Source organism: Tachysurus fulvidraco, chromosome 11, assembly GCF_022655615.1.
Source record: "Tachysurus fulvidraco isolate hzauxx_2018 chromosome 11, HZAU_PFXX_2.0, whole genome shotgun sequence".
Taxonomy (NCBI): Eukaryota; Metazoa; Chordata; class Actinopteri; order Siluriformes; family Bagridae; genus Tachysurus; species Tachysurus fulvidraco.
In genome coordinates, this window is record NC_062528.1 from 18,342,418 (window position 1) to 18,368,837 (window position 26,420).

At 38.5% G+C, this 26,420-nt stretch overlaps 1 protein-coding gene across 1 annotated transcript in view; it reads left to right on the forward strand.

Moving 5' to 3' along the window:
• rxfp2b (relaxin family peptide receptor 2b) overlaps positions 1-26,420 on the forward strand; it is a 61,475-nt gene that overhangs the window by 9,609 nt on the left and 25,446 nt on the right. Inside the window, exons 2-9 of the mRNA XM_047820211.1 lie at positions 260-400; positions 2,977-3,054; positions 3,363-3,468; positions 6,336-6,407; positions 10,253-10,324; positions 12,034-12,105; positions 14,085-14,156; positions 14,464-14,538. Coding sequence (XP_047676167.1) covers positions 260-400; positions 2,977-3,054; positions 3,363-3,468; positions 6,336-6,407; positions 10,253-10,324; positions 12,034-12,105; positions 14,085-14,156; positions 14,464-14,538 — 688 coding nt within the window. The remainder of the gene's footprint in view (positions 1-259; positions 401-2,976; positions 3,055-3,362; positions 3,469-6,335; positions 6,408-10,252; positions 10,325-12,033; positions 12,106-14,084; positions 14,157-14,463; positions 14,539-26,420) is intronic.

The following is a 26,420-nucleotide window of genomic DNA, read 5'->3' on the forward strand; positions in this document are numbered from 1 at the left end:
GCCAAAATAATAACACTCTCTCAGACTCCCAGTCATGGGCTGCTGGTGATATGGGAGGAAATGGTCCTTGAGACCAGCACTGAGAGGAAGCTAGAAAACAGGATATCAAAATTCCACATTTATAGGAACCTGATTAAATAACATTTGATATGGAAATGAGCCTAGTTTTGAATATCCAGCAGGTGAATCTTAATAAGCGACATTGTAAATGTGTATGTAAATGAGCAGGTGTGTGTGTGTGTGTTTTTATCTCCAAAAGGGCTTGGTAGCACGTGGATCGCATCTGAGATTTGTCCACTCGGCCACTTTCCATGTGGAAATGTGAGTGTGTGTCTGCCTCAAGTGCTGCACTGTAATGGCAAAGAGGACTGTCCTAACGGAGCCGACGAGGAGCACTGTGGTCAGTAGCGCACACACACACACACACACACACACACACACACACACACACACACACACACACACACACACACACACACACACACACACACACACACAAACATACACACTTTCTTACACTAATTCACACTGAAAACCTCAGGGGACTGAACTGGAACAAATGTGTTTCCTTAATGGAAAACTCCACAGGTTTTATAACCTTTTTTATAACCCATTTACTTAAGTTTTTATGTACCTTATCTGTATATCACATATACAGACATTTTACTCTACTGAGATGTTGCATTTGTTTATTTTTCTTTTCAAAATGAAAAATGAGAAAAATATGGAAATTGCTTTTTAATATTTTTTTTCCCTCTTGATGCACACTGATATTATTATTATTTTATTTTTTTCATAAAATTAGTTCAAATAATTTGGGGTGAATAAAGTGTTTTTTAAATTGCTCCACTTTAAAGCTTTAACCTTCTGATTTCTTTCATTATCAATCTTTAATAATCTATACTGATTCAAAATAATAATAAAAATAGTTAAATACAAGAGCTTAGTGTAACGTTTCATATTTTTAAAATACAACAAACTTTTGAACATTTGGTTTGTTTATTTATTTTTTCTTTCCATTTCAATAAGAATGAATTTTTTTTTTTTTTTTTTGTAAAATTCCCTAAGGGCATATTGTCTATCTTATCGCCTTACATTTTTAAATTACCAGGATTATGCTTGAATGTTTTCTGCCGGGACTCTAGGGGGCGTTCCTGCAGTGTGTTTTTCATGTGTTGTGTTTTGTGTTGTTGTTTGTTAACGTGTTCTTGCCCAGCCCTGGCATTAAATTCCTTCCTGCCTCTGCATACCTGCCCCTTATGTGTAACTAGATTAGATTAGATTACATTCAATTTTATTGTCATTGTGCAAGGTACATGTACAGAGCCAATGAAATACAGTTAGCATCTAACCAGAAGTGCATAGATGGCTTATTTACAAGTGGCAGTGTAATAAATAAGGGTATGAGGTTGTACAGAAAGTGTAGTTATATGTACATATAACTGAATAAGGGTATATATAGTGTATTTTATATAAGTATGATACAGTATCTGTACAAATATTTATATATATATATATATATATATATATATATATATATATATATATATATATATATATATATATATACACACACAGAATATATAGGTATATATAGTTTTTGGGTGGTGTAACGGATGTATGATTTTAAAGTGGTGCAAAATAGTGCAAAACACAGAAGAAAAATGACAGTGCAGTGGTGATTATTAACACCATATCAGCTGTTCAGTGCAGAAACAGCCACGGGAAAGAAGCTATTTTTCAGTCTATTTGTTCTGGCTCTGAGATAACGGTAGCGTCTGCCCGATGGGAAAAGTGTAAACAGTCCGTGGTTACGGTGAGAGGGATCTTTGATGATGTCCCTCGCCCTTTCCAAACAGCGTTTTTTGAAAATGTTCTCCAAAGTGGGTAGTTCAATACCGATGATTTGTTGGGCGGTTTTCACCACCCTCTGAAGGGCTTTACGGTTTGAAGCTGTGCAGCTGCTGTACCACACTGAGATGCAGTTTGTGAGGATACTCTCAATGGACAACTAGGATGGACAACCTCCTGCTACAGTATATCTTTTCTACAGCCATATACAGTCCAGACAATCGTGAAAGGACGTTATTCAAAATAAAACTCTCTGCTGTTAATAACAGTTTATAATTACACCCAAATCAAGTGTCACCCAAATGAGGATGAGGTTCAGTTTTGAGTCTGGTTCCTCTCAAGGTTTCTTCCTCTTCCATCTAATGGAGTTTTTTCTCACTACAGTCACCTCAGGCTTGTTCATTAGGGATCAATGCAAACACATTTAAATATAAATCTCATATTAATCTTGAATTTTTGTCTAATATTAATCTAAGTATAATACTACTAATATTTTTTTTGTATTATGTTTCTTATGTTCTGTAAAGCTGCTTTGAGGCAATGTCCATTGTTAAATAGGCTACACAAAAAAATTTGAATTGAATTGAATGCTAATATTCTTCCCTATGTTTCCCTGCTGTGTTGTGTTTTGCAGCGTGAAATCATCATCTTTGAGCTTGTGTTTCTTTTGTCCGTGGTTTCTGTTTGGTGCCTCCAGTCAGAGTCTATTTAGTTATATTGTTTTGAGTTTTGGTTTCATTTCTACTTTAGTTATGGTTTCGCCCAGTTTTTTCTCAGTGTTTCCTGTCTTTGTTACCTTGTTAATAAATCATGGTCGTTTTACTATCCCTGTGCTCGGACCTGGTTTTTACCCTGAAATGTACCCCTTCGCCTGACATAAACATTTTCTGACTAAACTCAATTACTTCTTTTAGTCTTCCGTTATATTAAACAATCATGTCAGTATTCTTGTGAAAAACTCATGCAGCATGCAAACTCCTGCTAATAAATCAAACCCTTTATAAGGTCTTTGACAAACCTGTTGCATTTCTCTGTCTGTTTGTGTAGATGTGCATGTTTGACCTTTTCTACATGGACACCTTGAACACGTTGCACCTAATTGTTAATCCTCTCTGTGTCCTGTAGGAGATAACAGTGGCTGGGCTAATTTTTTCGACAGGACCGTTCAAATAACGGGCCGACGCGATCTGTCTACAGACTGCTGTAAGAGTACACCTGATCTTATTTACCTTTTTTACTGCTATCTTTAAAGCAGTGAGGATGGATGGAATCAGTCGGAAGTTCTAGACAACATTGTGTAGTCACTTAATTTTGTTTAGAAAATGTGTAGATACTAAAAGCGCTACAGCAGATAAAGTTATTAAATAAATACTCTTGTGTTTTTTGTGGGTTTTGTAACTTTCTCCTTGGCTATTGCTTCCATCTTTGTGGTCTCTCTCTCTCTCTCTCTCTCTCTCTCTCTCTCTCTCTCTCTCTCTCTCTCTCTCTCTCTCTCTCTCTCTCATACACAGTTCTGCAGCAGTACCCAGATCGCTGTCAGTGCATTGAGCTGGAGCTCCAGTGTGTGCGCATCGGTTTGAATTCTGTGCCGCATGTGTCATCCAATGTAACGTCCCTGTACGTACTTTTATTGTCAATTTGTACCAGCCTGCAGGCACACACAGTAATTTCCTGACAGTCCCACTTAGGTTGTAGTTGCAGCTGATACTTACTTACATCCCCACTCAAATACTGCAGTAACTGATGAGCAAGTTTAGATCCCAGGCTTGACTGCCACGGTGCTGTTTCCACAAATGCTGATAAGGACATTATACTTTTTTATTTTTTTAAACTCCACGTACTTCATCAAAGACTCTAGGGAGAAAAACAGCATACTGTATTTGTGAGCTATAAGACATTAAGTCAGATTCAGGTATTACTAATTTGAGAAAAATAATTAAACCCATGCATGAAGAATGGATTTTCAGGGCATTTATAGACTTGGATTAGGAGAAATGCAAGCTTAAAAAAATGCTAGAAGTTGCCAGATGATAGAATGAATGAATGGATTAATTGTCATGCTAATGTTTTTGCAAATTGAAAATTGTCATGTTTAAACACTCTTTAGTGAGTATAGTAAGTAGTCTGGAAATAGATACAAAGGAAAAATTTATAGATTTTGCTGCATTTCCTAACTATTTTATAGTATCGTAATTTTGTCAGAACAGTACTTCAGTGTTATTACCTACTTCCTAAAGAGCATCAGTATTTTGTGAGAACAGTAATTCAGTGTTATTACCTAATTCATAAGGAGCATCAGTATTTTGTGAGAACAGTAATTCAGTGTTATTACCTAATTCATAAGGAGCATCAGTATTTTGTGAGAACAGTACTTCACTGTTATTACCTAATTCATAAGCAGCAACATTGATTAATTGCACTGGCATGGATCAATTGAACCGTTTTTCTTGCTATGGCTTGTATTTTGTTTGGAGCATGTAGTACTTGTGCAACATAGTAGTTAAAAGAAATGAATTTCGAGACTATGCAATCTTTAGAAAAACGATTGGTACAAATCGTACGTATTCCGGAAGGTTTCATTTGACTCTGCAGGATATGACATGTCTAAAATTTTGACTATTGATTTTCGGGTCTGATTAGAGACAATTTAACACCAAAACCTGTTTAAAACATTAGGGTAGATTATATTCACTACAGATGTCTTGGGATATAGAGAAGTGCTGTGTTAGCATTGTTAGCATTGTTAGCATACTGTACATAAGGCATTGCTTGTCACTGGAATGCTGGGCAGTGCCAAGCTGAAGTTCACGCTTGTTCGGGTAAATATGGAAAGTTCACAAAAGAGGTGTTTGCTAAAGGGCACAGAGAAAACAGAAAAATAACAGAATTATATTGATGAAAGACACATGTTAGGACTTGACAATGAAATTGACAATAAGTTACCAATTTCTTGAAGAATGTCAGAGGAATGTGAGCTTTTTACAAGCTCAAGTTTGAGAACAGCATTTTATCACATCACATAAATCATTTAAATGACCAGGATCAGAGTGTTACCTGCTAAATTATATCTGAACTCTTAAATATTTCAACCATGGCGCAGTATGAAAACTGGTCTGAATATGTATGTCTTAAAACCAAATAAAAATGCCACATAAAGTGGGATCCTGAGGCCAAATCGAAAATCTGGGATTTCAAATTAGAAAAAAAGGATTATTGTATCTTGAATATTTAACATTCACAACCATGAACTATTTCTAGCTCCCTATTTAAATGTAAGCCAGTTTTGATATTAACAATATCAGCTGCTTTGTACAAAAGGTTAACCTTTCCTCATGTTCAGAAGACATTCAACAGAAACTATACTCTGCAAAATATACAAGTTATATCCCTGAGCTTGTCTAACTGATGAAACTGGCTCAGTTAATGAGATAGTGGAGTGGGTAATAAGGCTTTTTCTGCATCCAGTATCTGGGTGTGTGCCTGGTTCTGGTGAACTTATTCTTACTGTCTACATTTTACCTGTACAATTGCCAGTGTTTGAGCCTTGGACAATGAACTGAACCACCAAACTCAATGTTCTTAATTCATCAGCTGCAGTAGAGTTGGTTTGGTCATAAAGATTTGATTGTGCTCCAGCTTTTACAGCTTATGCAACTGCTAAGCTGGAAGGTTAACTAGTAACTGGCAGTATGCTTTTGGAACTATTAAAGCTGGGCATGTTTGATGGGCAAGGGCTTAAAAGGAACTGGCACTTTACATCACAACAAAATAAAATACTCAGGTTATAGCATTTTATTTTTGTTACATGTATTTTAAAGCATAAGCAAAGTGGGGACGTCATGGTAAAGTTGTTTAGGCTTCGGGTTACTGATCGGAAGGTCTGGGTTTAAGCCCATAAGCTGCTGAGACATCAACGTTGGATCCTTGAGCAAGGCCCCTAACCACACCTGCTCCAGGGATATACGAAAACTTATTTGCATAGTGAAATGCTTTCTTTACATATCCCAATTTTGGTGGTTGGGATCAGAGCACTGAGTTAGCCATGATTCTTGAGCAGGGATGGTTAAAGGACCAACAGTTGCTTGGCAGTGCTGGGGCTTGAACCCTAATTCGCCAACTTAGACATTGTCTGTTTCTGTATTATAACTTCAAATATCAGAGTTTACACATCTTAGCCATTTAACAGCATATACTGCTGGTTGCAACAATATGATCGAAGTTATACAGCCCTGTTGTGAAACAGCAAAAGATTTTTTTCTTCCTAAGCTGGTGCGGTACAATCGGCTCTGGCTCTTTACGCATCAGTATTCGATGCTTGTTCACACAGTGTGTCAAATGGAAATGATCAAACTTGAATTTCTAAGGACATAAGCCCAATTTGTGCATGTACTCATTAGCAGAGAGAAGAAAAAACACACTTTCATGTTGTGAAGGAAACATGTGCATGGATTACCTCTCACTGCTGCTTTTTTGTTCTTCCACAGGTCTCTTAAGAGCAATGAGATTCGAGTATTACCAGAAAATGCTTTTATTCGATACAAAGAACTTCGAAGACTGTAAGTCCCTAGACATTTTTAGACATAAACTTTTATGCCAACACAGTAGTGGCAGTTTTTGACACAATCCAACTTCAATATGCTGTAAATAGTACAAAGAGAATAAAGAGAGTCAAGAGAATTATTTGTAAATCTCAGCATTCAGTGGTTGAAAAAATGTGAGACATGTAGCCAGATTGCCAGCAAGCATTCATTGAGTAATTCTTTTGGCAAGAAGTAAGTGAAAAATCTGATCACCCTGTATTCTTCTCATGTTGTTTAATGCATAGCAATACCAATACGTTGCAAAACAATCCCAATTAATGTATAATAGATCAGAATTTCAGCTTTCGTGCCAATGTTGTCATGTGAAATCACCAAAACAAACACGCCCCTAACCCAAATGGGTCCCACCCCTGTATTGATAGCTCCGCCCACACATACATACGTAACCCAGGCAACTGATGGAAAGAACTGTGTCTTTATCATAGCTGAAGGGAAGAACAATACGATTGCAGATAAACAAACAAGCAAAAATGACACACAAGCATAATCATGCAAAGGGCAAAGGCATATATTAGTTCTGTGTAACAAAGCAAAACCAACGTTACTCACCTATCGAGAAGGAAAAAAGCACCTCGGCGTCTTAAGTAAAGTCGGAGGCATATTCACAGATAGGAGTTTCCCGAATCAATAACTCCTGAGCTAAACGCTGTTAATAATTCTGTTAATAATTTTTCGTCTATCTCAGTTATGCCACAAATTACCTCATATATACAGTGACCTATATATTACCAGAAAGTGATTGATGTAGTGTTTCAACTGCCTTCTAATCCTGTAAGGGAACTCTGCCAGTTCTTTATCGTTTTTCTCCATGCATTTGTTGCCATGGTTCTGCTTTCCTTACGCACTAGGATATCAACTAGCGAGGCTCGGCACTCTATTTTCGTGTACAGCTATGTAATCATCTCACCAAAATACTTCATAAAGAATGTGAAGCCTGTCTGAATCTTTAAATCATGTCTTAAAGGAAAAAAAAAGAACATGTCGTTCAGTATCTTCAGTACCTACTTTATAAGTACTATTTCTGTGATGTGAAAAAAAAAAAAGAAATGATTCGGTTCTGAATAAAGTCCTGAATAAACTTTGCATGAGCTTTTTGAATGAATCCACATTCTAAACTGCAGTCATCTTGAGGACTAAATGTGAATTAAAAGAATTGAAATGTTATTTCACTGGAGACAAGATCAATAAAGATAAATAATCTCAAAGCCATATTCTTCACTAATGATCAAAATGGGTTAATTTTAATGATTTCTCTTCTGATTAATCTCTTGCAACGACGGCTAGTTTCATTTTTAGGTTTTGCAGAGTTTAATTGTGTATTATTACTTATTCAATCCCAAGCATTGTTTAGTAACACAAACAAAGTGACGTGACAAATCCCTAAGTACGGTGACCCATACTCAAAATTTGTTCTCTGTGTTTAACCCATCCTAAGTACACACACACAGCAGTGAACACCCACCCACACACACACACACCGTGAACACACGCCCGGAGCAGTGGGCAGCACACACACCGTGAACACACACTCGGAGCAGTGGGCAGCCATTTATGCTGCGGTGCCCAGGGAGCAGTTGGGAGCTTCAGTGCCTTGCTCAAGGGCACCTCAAACCCACAACCTTAGGGTTACGAGTCAGACTCTCTAACCATTAGGCCACGATTTCCCCCCTTAGGCCACAAATTTCCCCCCACTACTTTCCTCTTTCTTGTATTATGGTTTTGACCTTTACCAGCTCAAACTGGTTATGGCTTATGTATATGCTCAGTTTCATCCTATCTCCAAAGTTTGACCTCTGCCATGTGTGCTGAGAGTATTTATCAGATTGCTCCAAATAAACTGGTCTTTAAGAACCCCTTAAGACCACTACGTCTCTCAAACACGCCCACATTACACAATATACAGTACAACCAGGTTGCAATGACTCACAGTGAACCAACTGGTGCAAAACACCTCTGGCTACCAGAAGAAAGTCATATGAAATGTAATTCTGTGTATTAAGCCCTTTGATTAGATGTCTTTGTGTTTTGATTTATTTTACCTCGAGAACACTAGCTCCACTTTGTAGTCTTAATATATACAGAAAGAGAGAGAGACAGAGAGAGAAAGAGAGAGAGCGATCCAGGTCCTGAAGTTCATGCTAATTACTAATACATGAGAGAGAGAGAAATAGGCTGTTTTAGTGGACATCCTAGAAATTGTTTGCGACTCCTTTCAAGCATATCTGTGCCCTCTGAATCCTTTACCTGTCTGCTGTACCTCCAGATTCCCATTCGTTCAATGTCTTTAACTCGCAAATCAAAGTGAGGTGTCTTATAAAAGCATCTCCTAGGGCTGTTTCTTCTTGTATTTTCCATCAGATGTTGGATATCAGTTTGCCCTCCAGCAAACATCACTGCCCAATTCAATTTCTTCCCCTGACTACAGATTCTAATTCTGTTACAAACATGTGAAAGTATTGCCTTTCTGTGTCCCCTACTGTAACTGTTGCCTGAAATTCTCCTTCATCCCTGTTGCTTGTCTGCACATAGCGTATACGTCTCAGTCATTGTTCCACTCGCTGTCCCTGTCACAGCCATGGTTTCTTACAGTAACCAGTAGGACCCTACATTGTAGGCTTGAGGGGTTATTCTGTAATATCTGCCCTACTTCTTTTCGATACCAGTTTTATTTTTCCATACATAGTTTTCTCTTTAATATTGGCTTTACCATTAGTTGTTCAAACCTGTTCTTTGTTCTCCTATCTATTTAATCCCTTATTGTTACTCTTAGTTTTGTGTAGTATTGATGTCTATTTCCTGCGCCAATCCAAGCCCGTTCCTCTTCAAAACCTTTCTGATTTTGACCTTTGCCTGTTTAACCTGAAATATTATGGATATGCTTAAACTCACCTTCAGATTTTTGGAATTTCCTGAATAAACATGCTTTGACTTCATCGTCACAGGTTGCATCTCTCTCAGGTACAACTACCTCCGAATGCTGAGGTTTATTAGCAAATTACATAGTGGTAATTACTAATTAGCTTCATGTGACCAGCTGTTTATTTACGGAAAGGCAATTCTGAGTAGCATACTTCCTAAAAGACTGAGAAATCAGAAAAAGATTCACTGTACACTTACACATTTGACTGAATCCAGGAAATAACGAAAAGCCGATATTGAGCAATGTATACATTTCCCTACTGAACTATAATGGAGATGAATTTTACCGTCTTTGCCTCTGGTGTGCAAAGAGACAAATCATGGGTATGATTTCACAACGTTAGTAATTTTTCTTGCATTTTATTTTTCAACGGTAGCATAATAATTAAGACAGAAAGACCCATTTTGGTGATCAATTATTTGAAATCACAGACTATATTTTAAATGGAAATGGTACATTTCAGCAATTTATGTCGCTGCGTTGTACTCTGCTAACATGACGCTAGTTGAAAAGTAATTAATTCTTCTGCCTTATCACATTAACTTTTGTGTGTGTGTGTGTGTGTGTGTGTGTGTGTGTGTGTGTGTGTGTGTGTGTGTGTACTACATGAATCATCCAGGAAACTGACCTTACCTAGCTTTCTAGCAATTTCAACCTTTCACAGATCATTAAAAATAATGAATTGAGTTCATCAAGCTCAATTTTTCTACACTTTGGTCTCATTACTGACACTAGCCCTGTTATTGGTTGTATGTAATTAGTCTTTAAACTCATTACTAGTTTAAGACCACTACCAGTATTTCCTGAACAACTTTAATAACATAAGAGCTTTTATTAAAATAAGCCTCTTATCGATAAGTTTTGTTGTTGTTTGTTTCAGATTTCTTCAGGATAACTGCATAATCTCTGTGTCTGATAGGGCTTTTAAAGGATTATTCAAATTGCAGAAGCTGTGAGTATGTTTCTGTTTAGGAAATTCTACTGGTTTCCAGTTGCTGAAATATTGCATTTTTAGTAAAGATGTTAATGTGATACTGTATGATGTCATTCGTTTTAAAGTGCATTTCTTTTTTTCGGTTATTTTTGCTACTTATCTGTATGTTTATTTGTGTAGCCAGAATGATCCATCACTTTAAAGTGATACTAAAGTAGGGTTTTAAGTATGCAGTGAGAAATTTGAATGATAAAACCAGAATTTTCACGATTTTGTTTTTTGTTTAGATTGAAATCTTTAGATCAAAATGTACTCCAAAGTTTTAACTTGTGTCTATGTTTAAAGATCAAAATGAATTGTACCACTGAAAGCTGAAGTGTAAACTTTTTTGCATCTGATGTACCCATAAAGTGGCACATTTTTCCATTCCACATTTTATTGCGTAAGGAATTACAATTACAAAACTGACATGCTAGCAAACAGTTTAGATACCAACAACTGCTTTCCTGTCCACTTCAATTATTTAATCTGACTGAAAAACTGAGATTTGGAGCTCTAATGAGAACAAAGCATCTTAAAAGACTTGCCACAAAAAAACATACAAGCTTATGCATAGAGATAAGAAATGGAGAAATGTTTAGCTGTAGCTCTGCTAATTAGCATGGACATGAAATATATTGTATACTGTATACTCCATATAATTATATTTCACTTTGAGTTAAATAACTAGATGTACTGTACAAATAAATGAAAGATTTAGACTACAGCAAATCCATGTAAGTTGAAATTGTAGTTCAGATACAGAGCTGAAAGTTTTTAAATAATACAAAATAAGAAAAATGTTCTATAAAACTATTATCTCTAGGTTAAAAATATGGATTCATTTTATTACAAGCTGCAATTAGATTTAATAGTCTAGTAGTCAGAAGTTTACAACTGTGCAAAAAACCCTAAACTAAACATTTATTTGTGTTCAGTAAGTGATTTAAGTGGATTTGGGAATATTATGGACATACGCGTTCATATCTATCGACAATTTAGTAGAAGGAATCCATTTACTGGTATTTTAAGAGGTAAGAGGAAATTTGGGACTGGGGAAAGTGTGATACTCATCCCAGACATTATATTATATATTATAAAGCCTCTTAGTCTGAGTGAACTCATGTAATCTGGCTCATACATTGTGTGTGTTAAGTCATCAGATCTTATACAGTGTATCCACATCCCTAAAGGTTTTAAGTCCATTTACATTTATAGCCTTTGGTGGACGCCGACATCCAGAGCGGTGGACAAAAGTCCTTTGAAGGTTCTTTTGATGAATACATTAACATTAGCTGGTCGAGTAAGTTACAGACTTAGGATACCATCAACCTTACTGAAGTCTGTTCAGGGTTTTTATATTTTTTAGGATATATAGATAAAGCAAACAGGGAAAATGAGCGCTAATTTAAGTGTTTTAGGAGGACGTAGGTCTACACCCGTTGTTTAACGATAGCAAGTTAATTAGCTGTTCTGACATCAACAGGAGGTTCATTCTACCACCTCGGAGCCAGAACAGTAAAGAGTCTTGATGTATACCTTAATCTTACCCTGAGAGATGTTGGGACCAGACGAGCAGCGCTTGTACCAGTAGCTTAAATGTTACTCTCTTATTGTGGATGTCCTTGAGCATATGCTTTGCAGATATTACACTGGTCTTGTATGTTAACATTTAATTTCTGTTGCAGGTCTTTAAGTCAAAACTGCATCACTTTATTAAAAAATGGAGTCTTTGCTGATCTCCACCAACTCAACTGGTTGTAAGTACTATACTGTAAAACAATTAGGTCTAGCATGAAACTTTAACTGTCGCAAATACTAAAATATGATGTCTGAAGAAGGCACTGGAAATATATACAGTAGTATATCATGATGCTGTTATCCAAAATGAGTTTCAGGCAGAGGCAGAACAGAGCATACAGCTGAATAATTAATTGCTAACAGTGTTCATTACAAGCTCAGCAGTGGATCACTTTCAGTCCTGGGATTTAAAACAAAGCAGGACTATTGACCTGGCCTGAACTACCACTGCTTTTTATACATGTATGATAAACTCTGCTTTATATTACTTCAAATAGTTATGCTAATAGACTGCTTCTGCTTCTGTCATTAACAGAAGCCAGGTCAGAGGTCAGATGGGTTTATTTATTTCGAGTTCTGTATTTTATGGTCCAGTAGCTCTTAGCAGGCCATTAAATGCATTACTATTCATTTGTATGCTAAAGATAAAAGATAGGATGTGACTTTAAACCACGACTATATAGATTTAAACATGTGCACATCTTTTGAAGCAACTGTCCACTGTTCCTATCAGATTTATAGTCCCGAATTCCCTCCAGTTTTGTATTGTTAATATTCACTGCCGATATTGACCCGAATCTGCATGATTTTATGTGCTGCCATATGATTAGCTGTTTGGATAATTGCGTGAAAGCGCAGGTGGACTAGTTTGTCATATTTACCAGAGTTTACTGAGTTTATGTGCATGTGTATAAAGCGTATAAAGGGTTTAAAAGCCACAATTAATTCTTTATTTTCATTATACAGATAAACATCAATGCATTTAATGCCCCAGTAGCTGTTAGAAGGATAATACATGCACTGATATTCATTTGTAATAATAATTCATTATTTAAATACTTTAATCATGCTTGTATATTAATTAGTACTGCTGCTTCTGTAACTGGGTTAGGTTTTTTTGTTGTGATTGTGATGGAAGAAAATTGGTGAGACTTTAAATAGTGATACATCAGAAATTGGGTATTCTGGTATTCATTTATTCTGGTGAAATGTAAAAAAAAAAGTCTTTAAAACTTTCTTTATGTCCTGTAAAGCTGCTTTAAGACCATGTCCATGGTTAAAATCTCAATACAAATAAAATTGAATTGAGTTGAATTGAAACTCTGTGTGAGTTTCCTCTAATGATGTCACCATGGAAGGAGATTATCACGTTTCAAGAATCGGGTTCCAGCATCCAACGTAAATAAGATAATATTTAAATATATGGGACTAATCAAATGATATAAACTATGAATTGAAAGGAAAACTCCTATAAAAATGATTGTTGAAGCAAAGGGGAAATTTGCTTTAGCAAAACCACAGAATTATATGGGAGACACAAATAATCAGCAACATCATTGAATGGTGGACTATTTAAACGAAGACATTCCTTAGGGTTCTATACAGTATATAACCACTGGGTCCCCTCATGTTCAGTAGAACCCTATTTAGAATCATTGTGGAGCTATGAACCTTTTATATTTAAATATTTATTGATAAAGCAGTGTTGTTTTATAACACAGTATAAATACCATAAAGAACAATTTTATAGAAAAGTTTTCTGGACTAAAATCATACTTTTGTGTAATGGAAAAATCCCACGGATGTTAAACATTCTTCAGAGAAATGTAAAACCATTTAAGAACCTTTATTTTTAAATTTAACATATAAATTGGATTCAAAGAAACCCTGACTCTATATAAAGAAACACAGAGTTTCCATATATAAGGCAAGTAATATAACCATTTGAGGTTGTATATAGATCTATAAAGCCTATATAGAACCATTTATTTCTTACCTCTTTCACCTGCTGGAGCCAATATCATGCAAAAAATATAGACTTCGGTGTTTATTAGCACTGTATAATAATAGTATAATACCAGACCACGTTTATTGTTTATGATTTTACTCTCACTTCTTTGTACGTGTTAAATAAATGATTTTTCTTTTCGCTCTATAGAATTCTAGATGACAATCCCCTGAAAACCATCACTGTGAACACATTTACTGGCCTGAGGTCTCTCTTCTTCCTGTACGTAACTTTTTTTTTTCAACTAAATTTGAAAATTCTCCATTGTTTTTAACTGATGAATATGCTAATATGACTAGCATCGGTTTCTTGTGTAGGAACCGATTTACGTGCTAACCCGTCCATACCCTGTGTCGGATGTATCTCATTAATTCTCAGTAGCCTGCAACAAAAAATGACTCATGTTAAATTTAAGTTTTGAAATGTAATCCTTCAGATTGTTTTTAAGAGTTTAAGAAGAAGTGGCAACAGCAGCAGGGTGAAGTAGTTTCTGGGTAATTATAGCTTATGTAGGTTGTGTTATGTGCAGGTCAATGGTGAACACCTCGCTTGAACGGCTTCCTTCATCCAGACTCTGCAGCCACATGCCCTTTCTCAACTGGCTGTAAGTGTTGTTTTTTTCTCTCTCTCTCTCTCTCTCTCTCTCTCTCTCTCTCTCTCTCTCTCTCTCTCTCTCTCTCTCTCTCTCTCTCTCTCTCTCTCTCTCTCTCTTCTTTGCTGTCGGATACACGATGACTCATTCTGTCTGTCAGACATTCTTTGTTTTATTGTTAGTGTCTGGAAGAATAATGGTCAAATTATACCTGGTAGTTTCAGTAGTACTCCCTCTGTTGGCTGATTTCTAATTAGGTTTCTAATTTTAGTCATGTTGGCTATGATAGATGAAAAGGCTAATATATAATATATAGACACTAAACAGATGGGGAAAACCATCACACACACACACACACACACACACACACACACACACACACACACACACACACACACACACACACACACACACACACAGATATACGTAAAAGCAGATCACCATCCACATTCCTGGTTTCTTTTTTTAAGTGTTTCATGTCTGCAATGCTTCACTAACATGACATGGTTCCTCTGAATACCAATTATGTTGGATGGAAAGGATGTAACTACGGTGGCCGAGAAGTGCAAAACAAATTAACAAATCTAAAAAACACATTAACAAATCCGAAAACACTTTTTTATTTTTTTCCCAAAAACACAACCGAAGCTAAGAACAAGTCATTTGTAACTTTAACAAGTGCAGTTTCTGTGCTATGATGGGGCCTGAAACCTGACTGAAACTCTTCAAAGATATAGTTCTCCTGTAAGAAGGAACACAGTTGAACTGACACAACCTTTTCTAGTATTTTAGACATAACAGAAGGTGTGAGATAGGTCTGTAATTTTATAGTTCATTAGGATCTAAATTAGGTTTCTTAATGAGTGGCTTAATAACTGCCAGCTTGAAAGATTTAGGGACGTAACCTAAAGATAGTGAGGAGTTAATAGTATTAAGAAGAGGCTCACCAGCTTTATATAACACTGCTTTCAATAATTTAGTTGGGATGGGGTCTAGTGATGTAACGAGTCTGTCTGTGTTTCCCCTTGTTTCTGTCTGCTGTCATTTCCCTGCTGTTAATTGTTGACTCTGCCCACCTATCTGTTATCATGGACATTAACTACACTCATTCTCTTCCCCAGGTGTCTTGTCTTAGTCTGTGATTGCCTTTGTCTTGTGATTGGTTCTTGTTCCCTATATACTCACTGTTTGTTCATTCCCCTGTTGTGAGTCGTTGTTGGTGTTTAGCGTATTCTCCTGTCCTGTCCTGTCCTGTCCTGTCCTGTCCTGTGACTTGTTTTGCCTGCCTGTTTCTCGTTTTTGTTCATTAAATTGGTAAACTGCATTTGGATCCTCACTTGCCTTTGTCGCACCATGTCACATCGTGACAAGTGAACAAGTTGTTGATTTAGCTGTAGTAATAAGCTTCCCTTAGCTTATTCCTGTCCTGTACTGGTAAAGCACTGTAGTTGTGAGTTTAGCACTTTAGGTGAGACTGAGTCACAAGCTGCTCTCACATGTTGAACATCACCTATTTTGTTCCTGATGCTTTTAATTTTATCAGTAAAGAATGTGATAAAAATAGAATAGTGTGTTCACATTTCTGTTTTTTTTTTTTTGTTAATCCAACCACTGTGCTGAATAAAAACCTGGGATTGTTCTGGTTATTTTCTATGAGTTTGCTCAGGTGCTCAGCCCTAGCAGCTTGTAGAGCCTGTCTATAGCTGGACATACTGTCCTTTTACGCAATTCTAAAAACCTCTAATTTAGTTTTTCTCCACTTTTTGAGGATACGAGTTTCTCTCTTGAGGGTGTGAGTATGACTATTATACCACGGTGCAGGTGTTTTGTCTCTAACTTTCTTTAATCTGATTGGGGCAATAGTGTCTAATGTGCTAGTGAATATAACACCTATGCTGTTAGTCATTACATCTAGGTCGTTTGTGTTTAAGGGTATAGTAAGAAATTGAGACAGATCAGGCAGGTTATTTGTGAATCTGTCTTTAGTGGTCGGAATAATAGTTCTACCGAGTCGATAACGTGGTGAGACACAGTTATTCTGTTCTACAGGTAGTGTGTACAGTATGAGGTAATGGTCTGTGATGTCATCACTTTGAGGTATGATATCTATATCAGTGACATCTATTCAGTGTGATATTATTAAATCTAGTGTGTGAGTTAAGATGACGTGTTGCTCTAGTGATGTTTTGTTTAAGCCCAAATGAGTTGAGTAGGTCCATGAATGTGAGTCCTAAAGCATCGTTTGAATCGTCAGTGTGAATGTTAAAGTCTTCTACAATTAATGCTTTATCAAAGTTAACCAATAGGTCCGAGAGAAAATCTGCACACTCTCTAAGAAATCAGCGTAGGGCCCTGGGGGTCTAGCTAGTAGCTAGAGCAAAAGACATCATGGATTTTTTCGTGTGCATGTGCAAGAGTGCAGCATTAAGAACAAGCACTTCAGAAGAACTAAATCTATACTGTATTCTCTGGGTAACAGTAAGGAAATCACTAAGATAGTGGCAACACCACCTCCACGAACAGTCTGGCGAGGCTCATGCTTATAGATATATCCTGATGGTGTAGACTCATTTAGACCGATGTATTCATTTAGTTTAATCCAAGTTTCAGTAAGGCAGTAAGGCTATTTTCTGAGATGATTTCATTTACAATAAGTGCTTTGGGTGCAAGTGATCTCATGTTCAGAAGTCCAAACTTTAGGAACTGTTTTTGTTTGTTTCTTTGCCATTTTACTGGTCTAATTACGCTAAGATTATTTTGAGAACTTCTCATGCATTTACTTTTTAATCTCACTACTCGGGGATCAGACACAGTTTCTACAGGATGGGCTATGTGCGCATTTGTATCAATGTGATGAGGTGACGGATGACTATTACAGTATTTCACAATTGATAAAACACTAAACCCCATTCTCTGAACCCAATGCTCAGTGGCCTAAACCCATTTGTCGAATCAGTCACTTTGTAGGCAAAACCTTAAACAAGATCTGGTAGTTAAGACACTGCTTGCAAATCTCATCCCTATTTTTGCAAAACTATAAACACATTCTTACTCACTAAAACACATTTTGCACTGTGTTGCAAAATGGTAAATGTCGTGTTCGTGGATACAAATCAGCATACTCCTCACACACATAGCAGGTATGTAACTGAACTTTATTGTACAGTCCCAGACCCCCTGCTTAGGGGTGTGGCTCACTCGGTAGCGATCTCACTAATCAGATATTACTACATCTCCCCTTCCCAAAATAATAAACTTTAGGAACTCAAACATTGTACTATTTGTGACATAATAAACATACTGTAACCATTTTACTCCTTTCTAAGTATATACATGCTATCCACGCTATAAATTAAGCTTTAAAGGACAACTTATATCCCACCATTTTGTCTTTCGCATACAGTTTCACTTTCTTTTTTTTTCTCATTAACATTTTGTTCTCTTCTTGGACTACCTGAGCACTCCTGGCACAGTGAGAGGATTATTCTGCCTCTGTTATCACCGGCCATGAACTAAAGGTTAATTCTTCCTGGTGCAATAGACAAACTTCCCGACCTTGTGTAAGTTCCATGTCGAGTATGTATCGCAGACTGTGAACTCGGAGATGTTTGATGGACTGTTGGCATCTGACTGTCAGGTATGTGATCATCCTCAAATAACTCAGGCCAATCAACTGCTTGTTCCTTGTCTGTTTCAGGCTGGTGGAGTTGAACCAACACCCGTCTGTTGCGTCGAATATTTCCTTGAGAGGTTTTCACAACAAACGACCTTGGGGCCTGCTGTCGGATCACTATCCCTGAGGAAGCTTGGTCCCTAATCCAAACAGTCTGTCCAGGTTTCAGTGTTGACAGAGATCTAGCTCTGTGTCTCTTATTGAATGAATTTCTTGTGCGAGCCCGTAGACTGGATTCAAACTGTTTCAGTTTGTCTGCGTCTGGAAGTTTTGGTGTGAGGAGAGACAGCAGAGTTGGTAAGCATGTTCTCAGTCTTCTGCCCATTGACAGTTCCGCTGGACTGTAGCTGTTTGCAAGTCGTGTGGAGCAGTATGCGAGCAAAGCTTTGAATGGATCTGATGTTTTCCCCAAAAGCTTCTTGACCATTTGTACCACTCTTTCGGCTTCACCATTTCCTTGTGGATACCGTGGGCTGCTTGTAATATGCTTTAAATCATACTCCCTCGAAAATTCCCGGAAGTCAGCACTGCTATACTGTGGCCCATTGTCGGATATTAGTATCTTAGGTATCCCATTCCGTGCAAACACTGCTTTCAGATGGTCGATAATGGTTTCAGAGGAGGTTGATGTTAATTTGGCCACATCGACATCTCTTGAATAGTAGTCAACTGTTAAAAGGTATTTTTGTCCCGTTAGTTCAAACAAGTCTGTAGCCGCTCTCTGCCATGGATATGATGGAAAGTCTGTCGGTTGTAGAGGTTCTACAGTCGTCACGGAAGCCTTTCTACATTCATCACATTGTTGCACCATGGTTCGCAACTGTGAACTCAGGCCGGGCCACCACACAGTCTTGCCCTTTGGTGACATTTTTCAATTCCTTGGTGTGCCTGATGAATGTGAAGCAGAACTGAACTTTGGAGTGAGGCAGGGATTATTAACCTTGTTCCATGTATGAGCGGTCCGCCAAGGATGGAAATCATGTCTCTTTCCAACCAGTAAGGTCTGAGTTTTTTGTTCGTTTGCACCGTTCTCGGCCATCCATACTCATGATACCTCATTACTTGGCTGCATACAGGGTCTTTCTTTAACTCCTCCCGAATGTTGTCTAGGCGGTTAGACGAAGCAGGAAAGCTTTTCCCTATCTGGAAGAGGTAAATATTTGTATCTTCCATGAGAGTTGAGTCAGCATCTGTTACATCACTCGTAGAGGGCATCCTTGAAAGTGTGTCTGGAGTTGAGAATTGTTTTCATGGAACATGGCTGATCTCGTAAGAATACCTCATAAGCCTCATTCTGAACCTTTGCAGCCTTGGTGGTAAATCATCCAGATGTTTTGTGCTCAATAAGCTCAGAAGTGGCTTATGGTCTGTCTCGAGGAGGAAATGTTTCCCAATGAGATAGCAGCTGAAACGTTTGCATGCCCAAACAAGTGCTAGAGTCTCCTTCTCAATTTGAGCATATCTCTGCTCCGTTGCAGTTAATCGCCGAACTTTTGAAGAATCACTCCTCCCAGACCAAAGGAAATGCGTCTGTTGCGACTTTAGTTTCCTTGCTATGATCAAAGAGTGCTAAAGTTGGCGTCATAATAAGCTCTTTTTTTAACAACTCGAATGACTCTTGCTGTGGTGAGTCCCAGGACCACAGACTTTTCTGAGAGAGAAGGTCTCGCAAGGGCTTTGTTTTCTCAGCCAGTTCTGGAATGAACTTCCCCAATTGGTTCATCATTCCAAGAAAGCTGCGTACTTCAGACACGCTGGTAGGTTCACGAATATTTTGTACTGCAACCAGTTTGTCTGGATCGGGCTGTAAACCATCTGAGGACAGCTTGTGGCCTAAGAACTTGACTTCTGGCTTTGCAAATTCACACCTCTTTTTGTTAAGTGTTAAGCCAGCACTCCGAAGCTTCAGCCAAACGGATCTGCCAAAATCCAGAATTGGCATCTAGCTTTGTGAAGATTTTAGCGCTGCCTAACTGGCCTAATGTGTGGTCTACTGACGGAAAAATAAACTTTTCTCTTCGGACAGCACTGTTCAGTTTGGTCAGGTCAACACAAATTCTCACCGTGTTGTCAGGCTTAAGTACTAGAACCATACCCAAACACCAGTCACTAGGTCCCACTACTTTCTTGATGATGTCAAGTTTCTCCATCCTGGATAACTCCTCTTTGACTTTTTCCATCAATGGTACTGTGATCTGTCTTGCTACATTCACAGAGTAAGGTGTTGAATTGGACTGTAACTTGACACAGTGCTCCTCTTTCAGCTCCCCTAAGCCTGTGAGTTCTAGATATTTCTCTTGCCACTGACATTCTGTGATATTATCCAGTCTTGCAATGAGGCTGTCAAATGGCGTGTCTGCCCAGGAGTGGTGTGAAAAGATTTTTAACCACATAGATGCCTTCCTCTATTTTTTTCTCATTTCCTGAGATGCTGGTAGAAAACTCCCCTTTTACATTCAGGACATGCTTTCCTGGTCCCATCAGTGTTTTTCGTGATTTCTTCAGACCAGTGTTGCTATTCGAGGTGAGCTGTGTGAAGACAGTTCAGGTATCGCTGTGACATCTGCCCCCGTGTCCATTTTCATTTTTACTGTCTGGTCCAAGATCTGAACGGTTGTGCACCAGCCTTGGGTGTTTAACTCTACAGCTCCAAGGAATGCTTGTCCTTCATCTGAATCATAGTCCTCTTTAACCTCATGAAGCACTGTCTTTGAATGAGATTGGCTCATAAAGTGGCCTGTCTTGTTGCACTGATGACAGACAGCCTCTTTGGCTGAGCAGAGATCCTTTACATGGTATGGTGATTTTCCACATCTCATGCAGCATGATTTCTTTGATTTTTCTTTGTGATTTTTCTGGAAACTTGTCCAATTTCCGCCTTTACCTGACTTGATTAACTTTTTAGACGAATCCTGTCTGTACTTTTCTTTATGTACAGCTTCTAGCTTCGTCCTCCTCCTGCCTACGTTCTGCCTGCTGTTTTCTGACCGTTTCACTCTGTCTGGCCATCATTATGGCTTTCTCCAAAGTTTGGTTAGCATGTAGTTGAAGGCGCTCTGACAGTTTGATGTCTTTCAATCCAACAACAATATTAGTTCGTCTCTCAAAGTTCCAAAAGCACAGCGTTCTGACATTGAATACAGCGCAGTGATAAAATCATTAACTGGTTCATCTGGCTCTTGTTTCCTGGAGTTAAACTTTGCCCTCTCATAGATCACATTTATTTTGCCAGTGAAATATTCTTTGAATTTATTCTGCACAGTTTCATAATTTCCACACTCTTCTGTTGTCATTGCCAATCCACACAAAATGTCCTCAGCTTTGTCTCCCATACAATAAATCAGTGTGTTAACTTGGTGTAAGTCTGATGCTTGTGCAAGGTTGCTTGCAACTCTGAATCTCTCAAATCGTCTGATCCATCTTTCAAAGTCATTTGGCTTTGTAAAACCAAATGGATCAGTAGGTCGGATTTGATATGAAGATATGGGTGCGGGTGTTTCCTCCATTTGCTTTGAAGATTGTTATTCGTTATACGTTTGTTTCCGTTGCAAACTTGTGCGCTTTATTCAGCTTTTGTGCGTTATCATAATTCGCTTCTGTGTGCCTCTCTGCCTGCACCCCTGTTGCTTAGCGACAGCACCCCTCCCCCGCTCTTAACTTACGGAGCGCTGGGTAAGCGTGTGCTGATCCGCTTGCTGAATTTCATTATTTCTCGTTGGAAACAGCATAAACTACGCTCTTACTCGAACGTTTCTTCTCCTGCTTATTGGCTTATTCAACAGTTTGTCACTCTTTGGAGACTGTTCTATCCGCTTCTGACACCATGTTGTGTTCGTGGATACAAATCAGCATACTCCTCACACACATAACAGGCATGTAACTGAACTTTATTGAACACTCGCACAGTCCCAAACCCCCTGCTTAGGTGCGTGGCTCACTCGGTAGCAATCGTCATCGTTTACACAAAACAACTCAAAATTGTTCACACTTGTTTCTAATGATGTGATCAAATCAGTTGTCTAGAATATAAGCCAGTTCAGAATATACACTTCCTATACATACAGAAAAGACATACTTGTGGAGAAAAGACATACTTCTGCGAAAGTGTATGTATATGAACAATATGTTTTATCAATATGTTCATATACATACACTTTCGCAGAAGTATGTCTTTCTGTAACACTTACAAAACTATTTAGTTATATATCTATTTATATATAGAGGGTGTTTGAAATGGATTCCATGGAAGGGACCCATGAATATATTTTTGTAGATGAAGCAGGGTTCAATCTGGCGAAGAGGAGGAGAGTCTGGAACATAATTGGCCAAAGTGCTATTGTGGAAGTCCCTGGCCAGTGTGGTGGCAATGTCACCCTGCAGCCATAAGCAATGGGGGAGTTCTCCACCGTCATGTAACCCTGGCGCGACATATATCACATCGACCATCTTCTTACATTTCTGGGTGGTCTTAGGAATGTTTTGTTTGAACGTGAGCAGCAGGATCATCAGCAGGCAGTGCATCCTGCCTATGTTGTGGTTTGGGACAATGTCAGCTTTCACCGTGGTGTCAGAATACGTGAGTGGTTCAACATCAACCAGCGATTTGTGAATGTTTGTCTTCCACCATACAACCCTTTCTTCAACCCAGTAGAAGGGTTTTTCAACCCAATAGAAGGGCAAATCTTTTACAGGCAATGGAATTGGCCTGTGATGACATAGGTGTAGAGTGTTGTCAAGGCTGGATCCGGCACAGAAGAGGGTTCTTCCCCCGTTGCCTAGGAAGGGACAACGTTGCATGTGATGTGGATGAAGTCCTCTGGCGGGAGGCAGAATGAGTCTCTCATTGACTTTGATTTTGCAATTGCACAATATTTTGTGTAATACACTTTTCATTTAGAGTTGTCTTTGGTCTTTGGGCTTACTTTATTTTTATGCTGAAAATACAGAAATTCAATACTGTATTACTTGCTGTACTTACAGTATGCAATATATTTGCTGTGCTGAGTTGTGAATTATTTACTTTTATTCATGGCAAAATTATTTTCTAAATGCAATAAACATTTTTTCTCTGTAACTACATGCTCTGGACGCTGTGTTCTCAATTTTTTGATGTGGTGTCTAATGAATGCTAATGAGTATTTATATATTGACTGGCTGTGTTTGTTTTGAAAGCATTGTTTGATTTTGAGCACAGATCAAAATGGTTTTGAGGCAAGTGTTTGATTTTGCCAGAAGAGTCAGGGGTTTTGTGAATGTAGTTTAAAGACTGGGTTCTGTGTTTAAAGTTCTGAGAATATGGGTGAAGGTTTCAAGAAATGTGTTTTAACAATTGTGAAATACTGTAAGATTTAGATTTAAATCATAGTTTACCAGTCAGAAGGTGTGCAGCACCCTGGAGATGTGGTCCGAGAGGATCTACGCTCCAACTCTGCTGGGGTGCAGGCCATCAGCATGGAACAGCCTAGGACGCTCCCAGAAAACATTCCAGTTATCAATAAAGAGTAAATTCTGAGCCTGACACCATGACTGTAAGCATTCATTTAAAGCAAAAAGACTACTGAACCTTTCGATTCCTCGCTGGTACATGGGAAGAGGTCCAGACACTTGCCGCGGGTGCTGTGCTGTGAACCGTCTCCACCAGGGTGTTGAAGTCAATCTTCAGTATCTCCGACTGCCTCAGGCTGGTGTTGTTCGTGCCGGCATGAAGAACCACAGCTCACATCAACAACACGAGCACCCGGTAAGCAGTGAGTGTGAGCCTTACCTTTAGCCACAGTAGCACGGACGTGGCGGACGATGGAGTCTCCGATGATCACAGCGTCGCGGTCCGTCTCGCGAAGGGGAGCGAAGCGGTTCCGGGTGGGGATCTCGAAGACTGGTGGCAGCAGAGGGGGAAAGGTCCTCGACTGGGGGCTGGCTCGCGTCTTCCGCTGCAGCACCCACAGCTCGGCCTGCTTCAAGTGCAGGTCGGGGATCTGCTTTCCCACGGCCTCCAGTTCCACCGAATGCAGCTCGAACTTGTCCTCCTCACCTGCACTCAAAGGCAGACACACAAGTGACTCGGTGTTATAGGGCAAGTACTGTACAACAGGGATGATGGGTGTGAAAAAGGTGTACGAGCGGTAACCGGTCTAACAGGCTAGAGATTCTAGTGATGCTAACCAGCTAGAAGCGGACACTCAGGAAAACAAATAAAATGTTAGCGATATCAAAAAGTATTCCGAGCGATTGTTCTACTCTTAAGATGCTATTGCCGGTGTGTTCGCCCTTTGTAAAAAGTAAGAAGTTAAAGTATAATCTCAGAATAACTCAAAAATGAATTAAAATACGGCAAACAATTCAAACACAGGAAGTGACCTGTGTATAGTATAGTATATCCTTGTGTAGTATAGTATATCCTTATATCTTTCTAATGTATCTATTTTTACTTTCTTCTCCTTTTAATTAGTGTGATGTGGCATGGCATGAAGCAAAGTTGCTGTTTACAATAATAACTTTTCCATAACAGCATAAATGTGTTATTCCTCTTATATCGCAAAAAAATTTCCAATGCTTGTAATTTTTTTAGAAAATAACAGGTCTTACTTGTTACTTGTTATCAGTGTACGTTGTGTAACGGTTAATTATTTCCTTTTATGACATATTTTATAGCAGTTTTAAACATTTTTTTTCACTTACATACTATAGCACACTGTCCTGAAGACTTTCCTTGGTCTGAAAGCTTACATGACTGCTTCCAAAAAATAAACATCTCCTCAGATAGGGGGCACGGTGGCTTAGTGGTTAGCCCGTTCGCCTCACACCTCCAGGGTTGGGGGTTTGATTCCCGCCTCTGCCTTGTGTGTGTGAAGTTTGCATGTTCTCCCCGTGCCTCGGGGGTTTCCTCCGGGTACTCCGGTTTCCTCCCCCGGTCCAAAGACATGCATGGTAGGTTGATTGGCATCTCTGGAAAATTGTCCGTAGAGTGTGATTGAATGAGTGAATGAGTGTGTGTGTGTGTGCCCTGCGATGGGTTGGCACTCCGTCCAGGGTGTATCCTGCCTCAGTGCCCGATGACGCCTAAGATAGGCACAGGCTCCCCGTGACCCGAGGTAGTTAGGATAAAAGAGGTAGAAAATGAATGAATGAATGTATCTCCTCAGAGAAAACATTTCCTTTCAGAGATTACACACATTTGTAACCTGTTCAGTCTCCCGTACTGTAAAAATCTTTGTGTAAATTACTATATAATATAAAATAATTTAAAGCTGCTGAAAAAAACACCTTCTGACTTATCAGGATCAACACTGTGCTATAAATCTATATATTTTGGCATTAAAATACAAAGTAATTCAAACTGAATTCAAGGTTACTTTAATCCTCCATTGTAGTTTGAACAATAGACTGCCAAAGTAAAGTTTGTGGGGGTGTTTAATTGGGGTTCAAGCCCTAGCACTGCCAAGCTGTCACTGTTGGGCCCTTGAGCAAGGCCCTTAACCCTTCCTGCTACCATGGTTCTGTATTATAGCTGCCCCTGCTCTCTGATCCCAACCTCAACAGTTAAGGATATGCAAAGAAAATAATTCCTCTGTCTCTTATGTATATGTGGTGAAAATAAAGACTTCCATGCCCCAATTCCTTCCTTCATTCCGTATGGAATTCATGTCTTGTCGGCTGATATGGTAGTTCAGTGGTTAAGGAGCGTGTGTACTAGCCTAATGGCTACCAATTGGAAGGTTGTGAGTTCAATCCCAGGTCCACCAAGCTGCCACTGTTGGGCCCCTGAGCAAAGCCCTTAACTCTCAATTGCTCAGTTTTAGATAATGTAAGTCACTCTGGATATTACAAAGTAAATGTATTGTGTTGGCTTAGTGAAAAGAAGGTCATGATTTCAAATATCCTGGGCCAGATGTATAAATGAGATAAATGTAATCTGCTCTGGATAAAGGTGTCTGCCAAATGCTAAAAATGTCTGTCCTGAGCAAATCGGTAAAGTCTGCAGAGAACTTAACCTATTATATCAAATGTTATAATATTATTTCTTAATATAAATGTTCATCACAGTTGTAATGTCGGACTCTTTTTAGTGTGTATGTGTGCGTGTGTGTGCGTGCGTGTGAGTGTTTATTTATTTTTATATTATTTAAATATACAGTATATATTTTTTAAATAATTGGTGTCAAATTCTACTTGCCCTTTGGTTAGGTTAATAATACTTAATGTACATTCCTAATGAAATCTT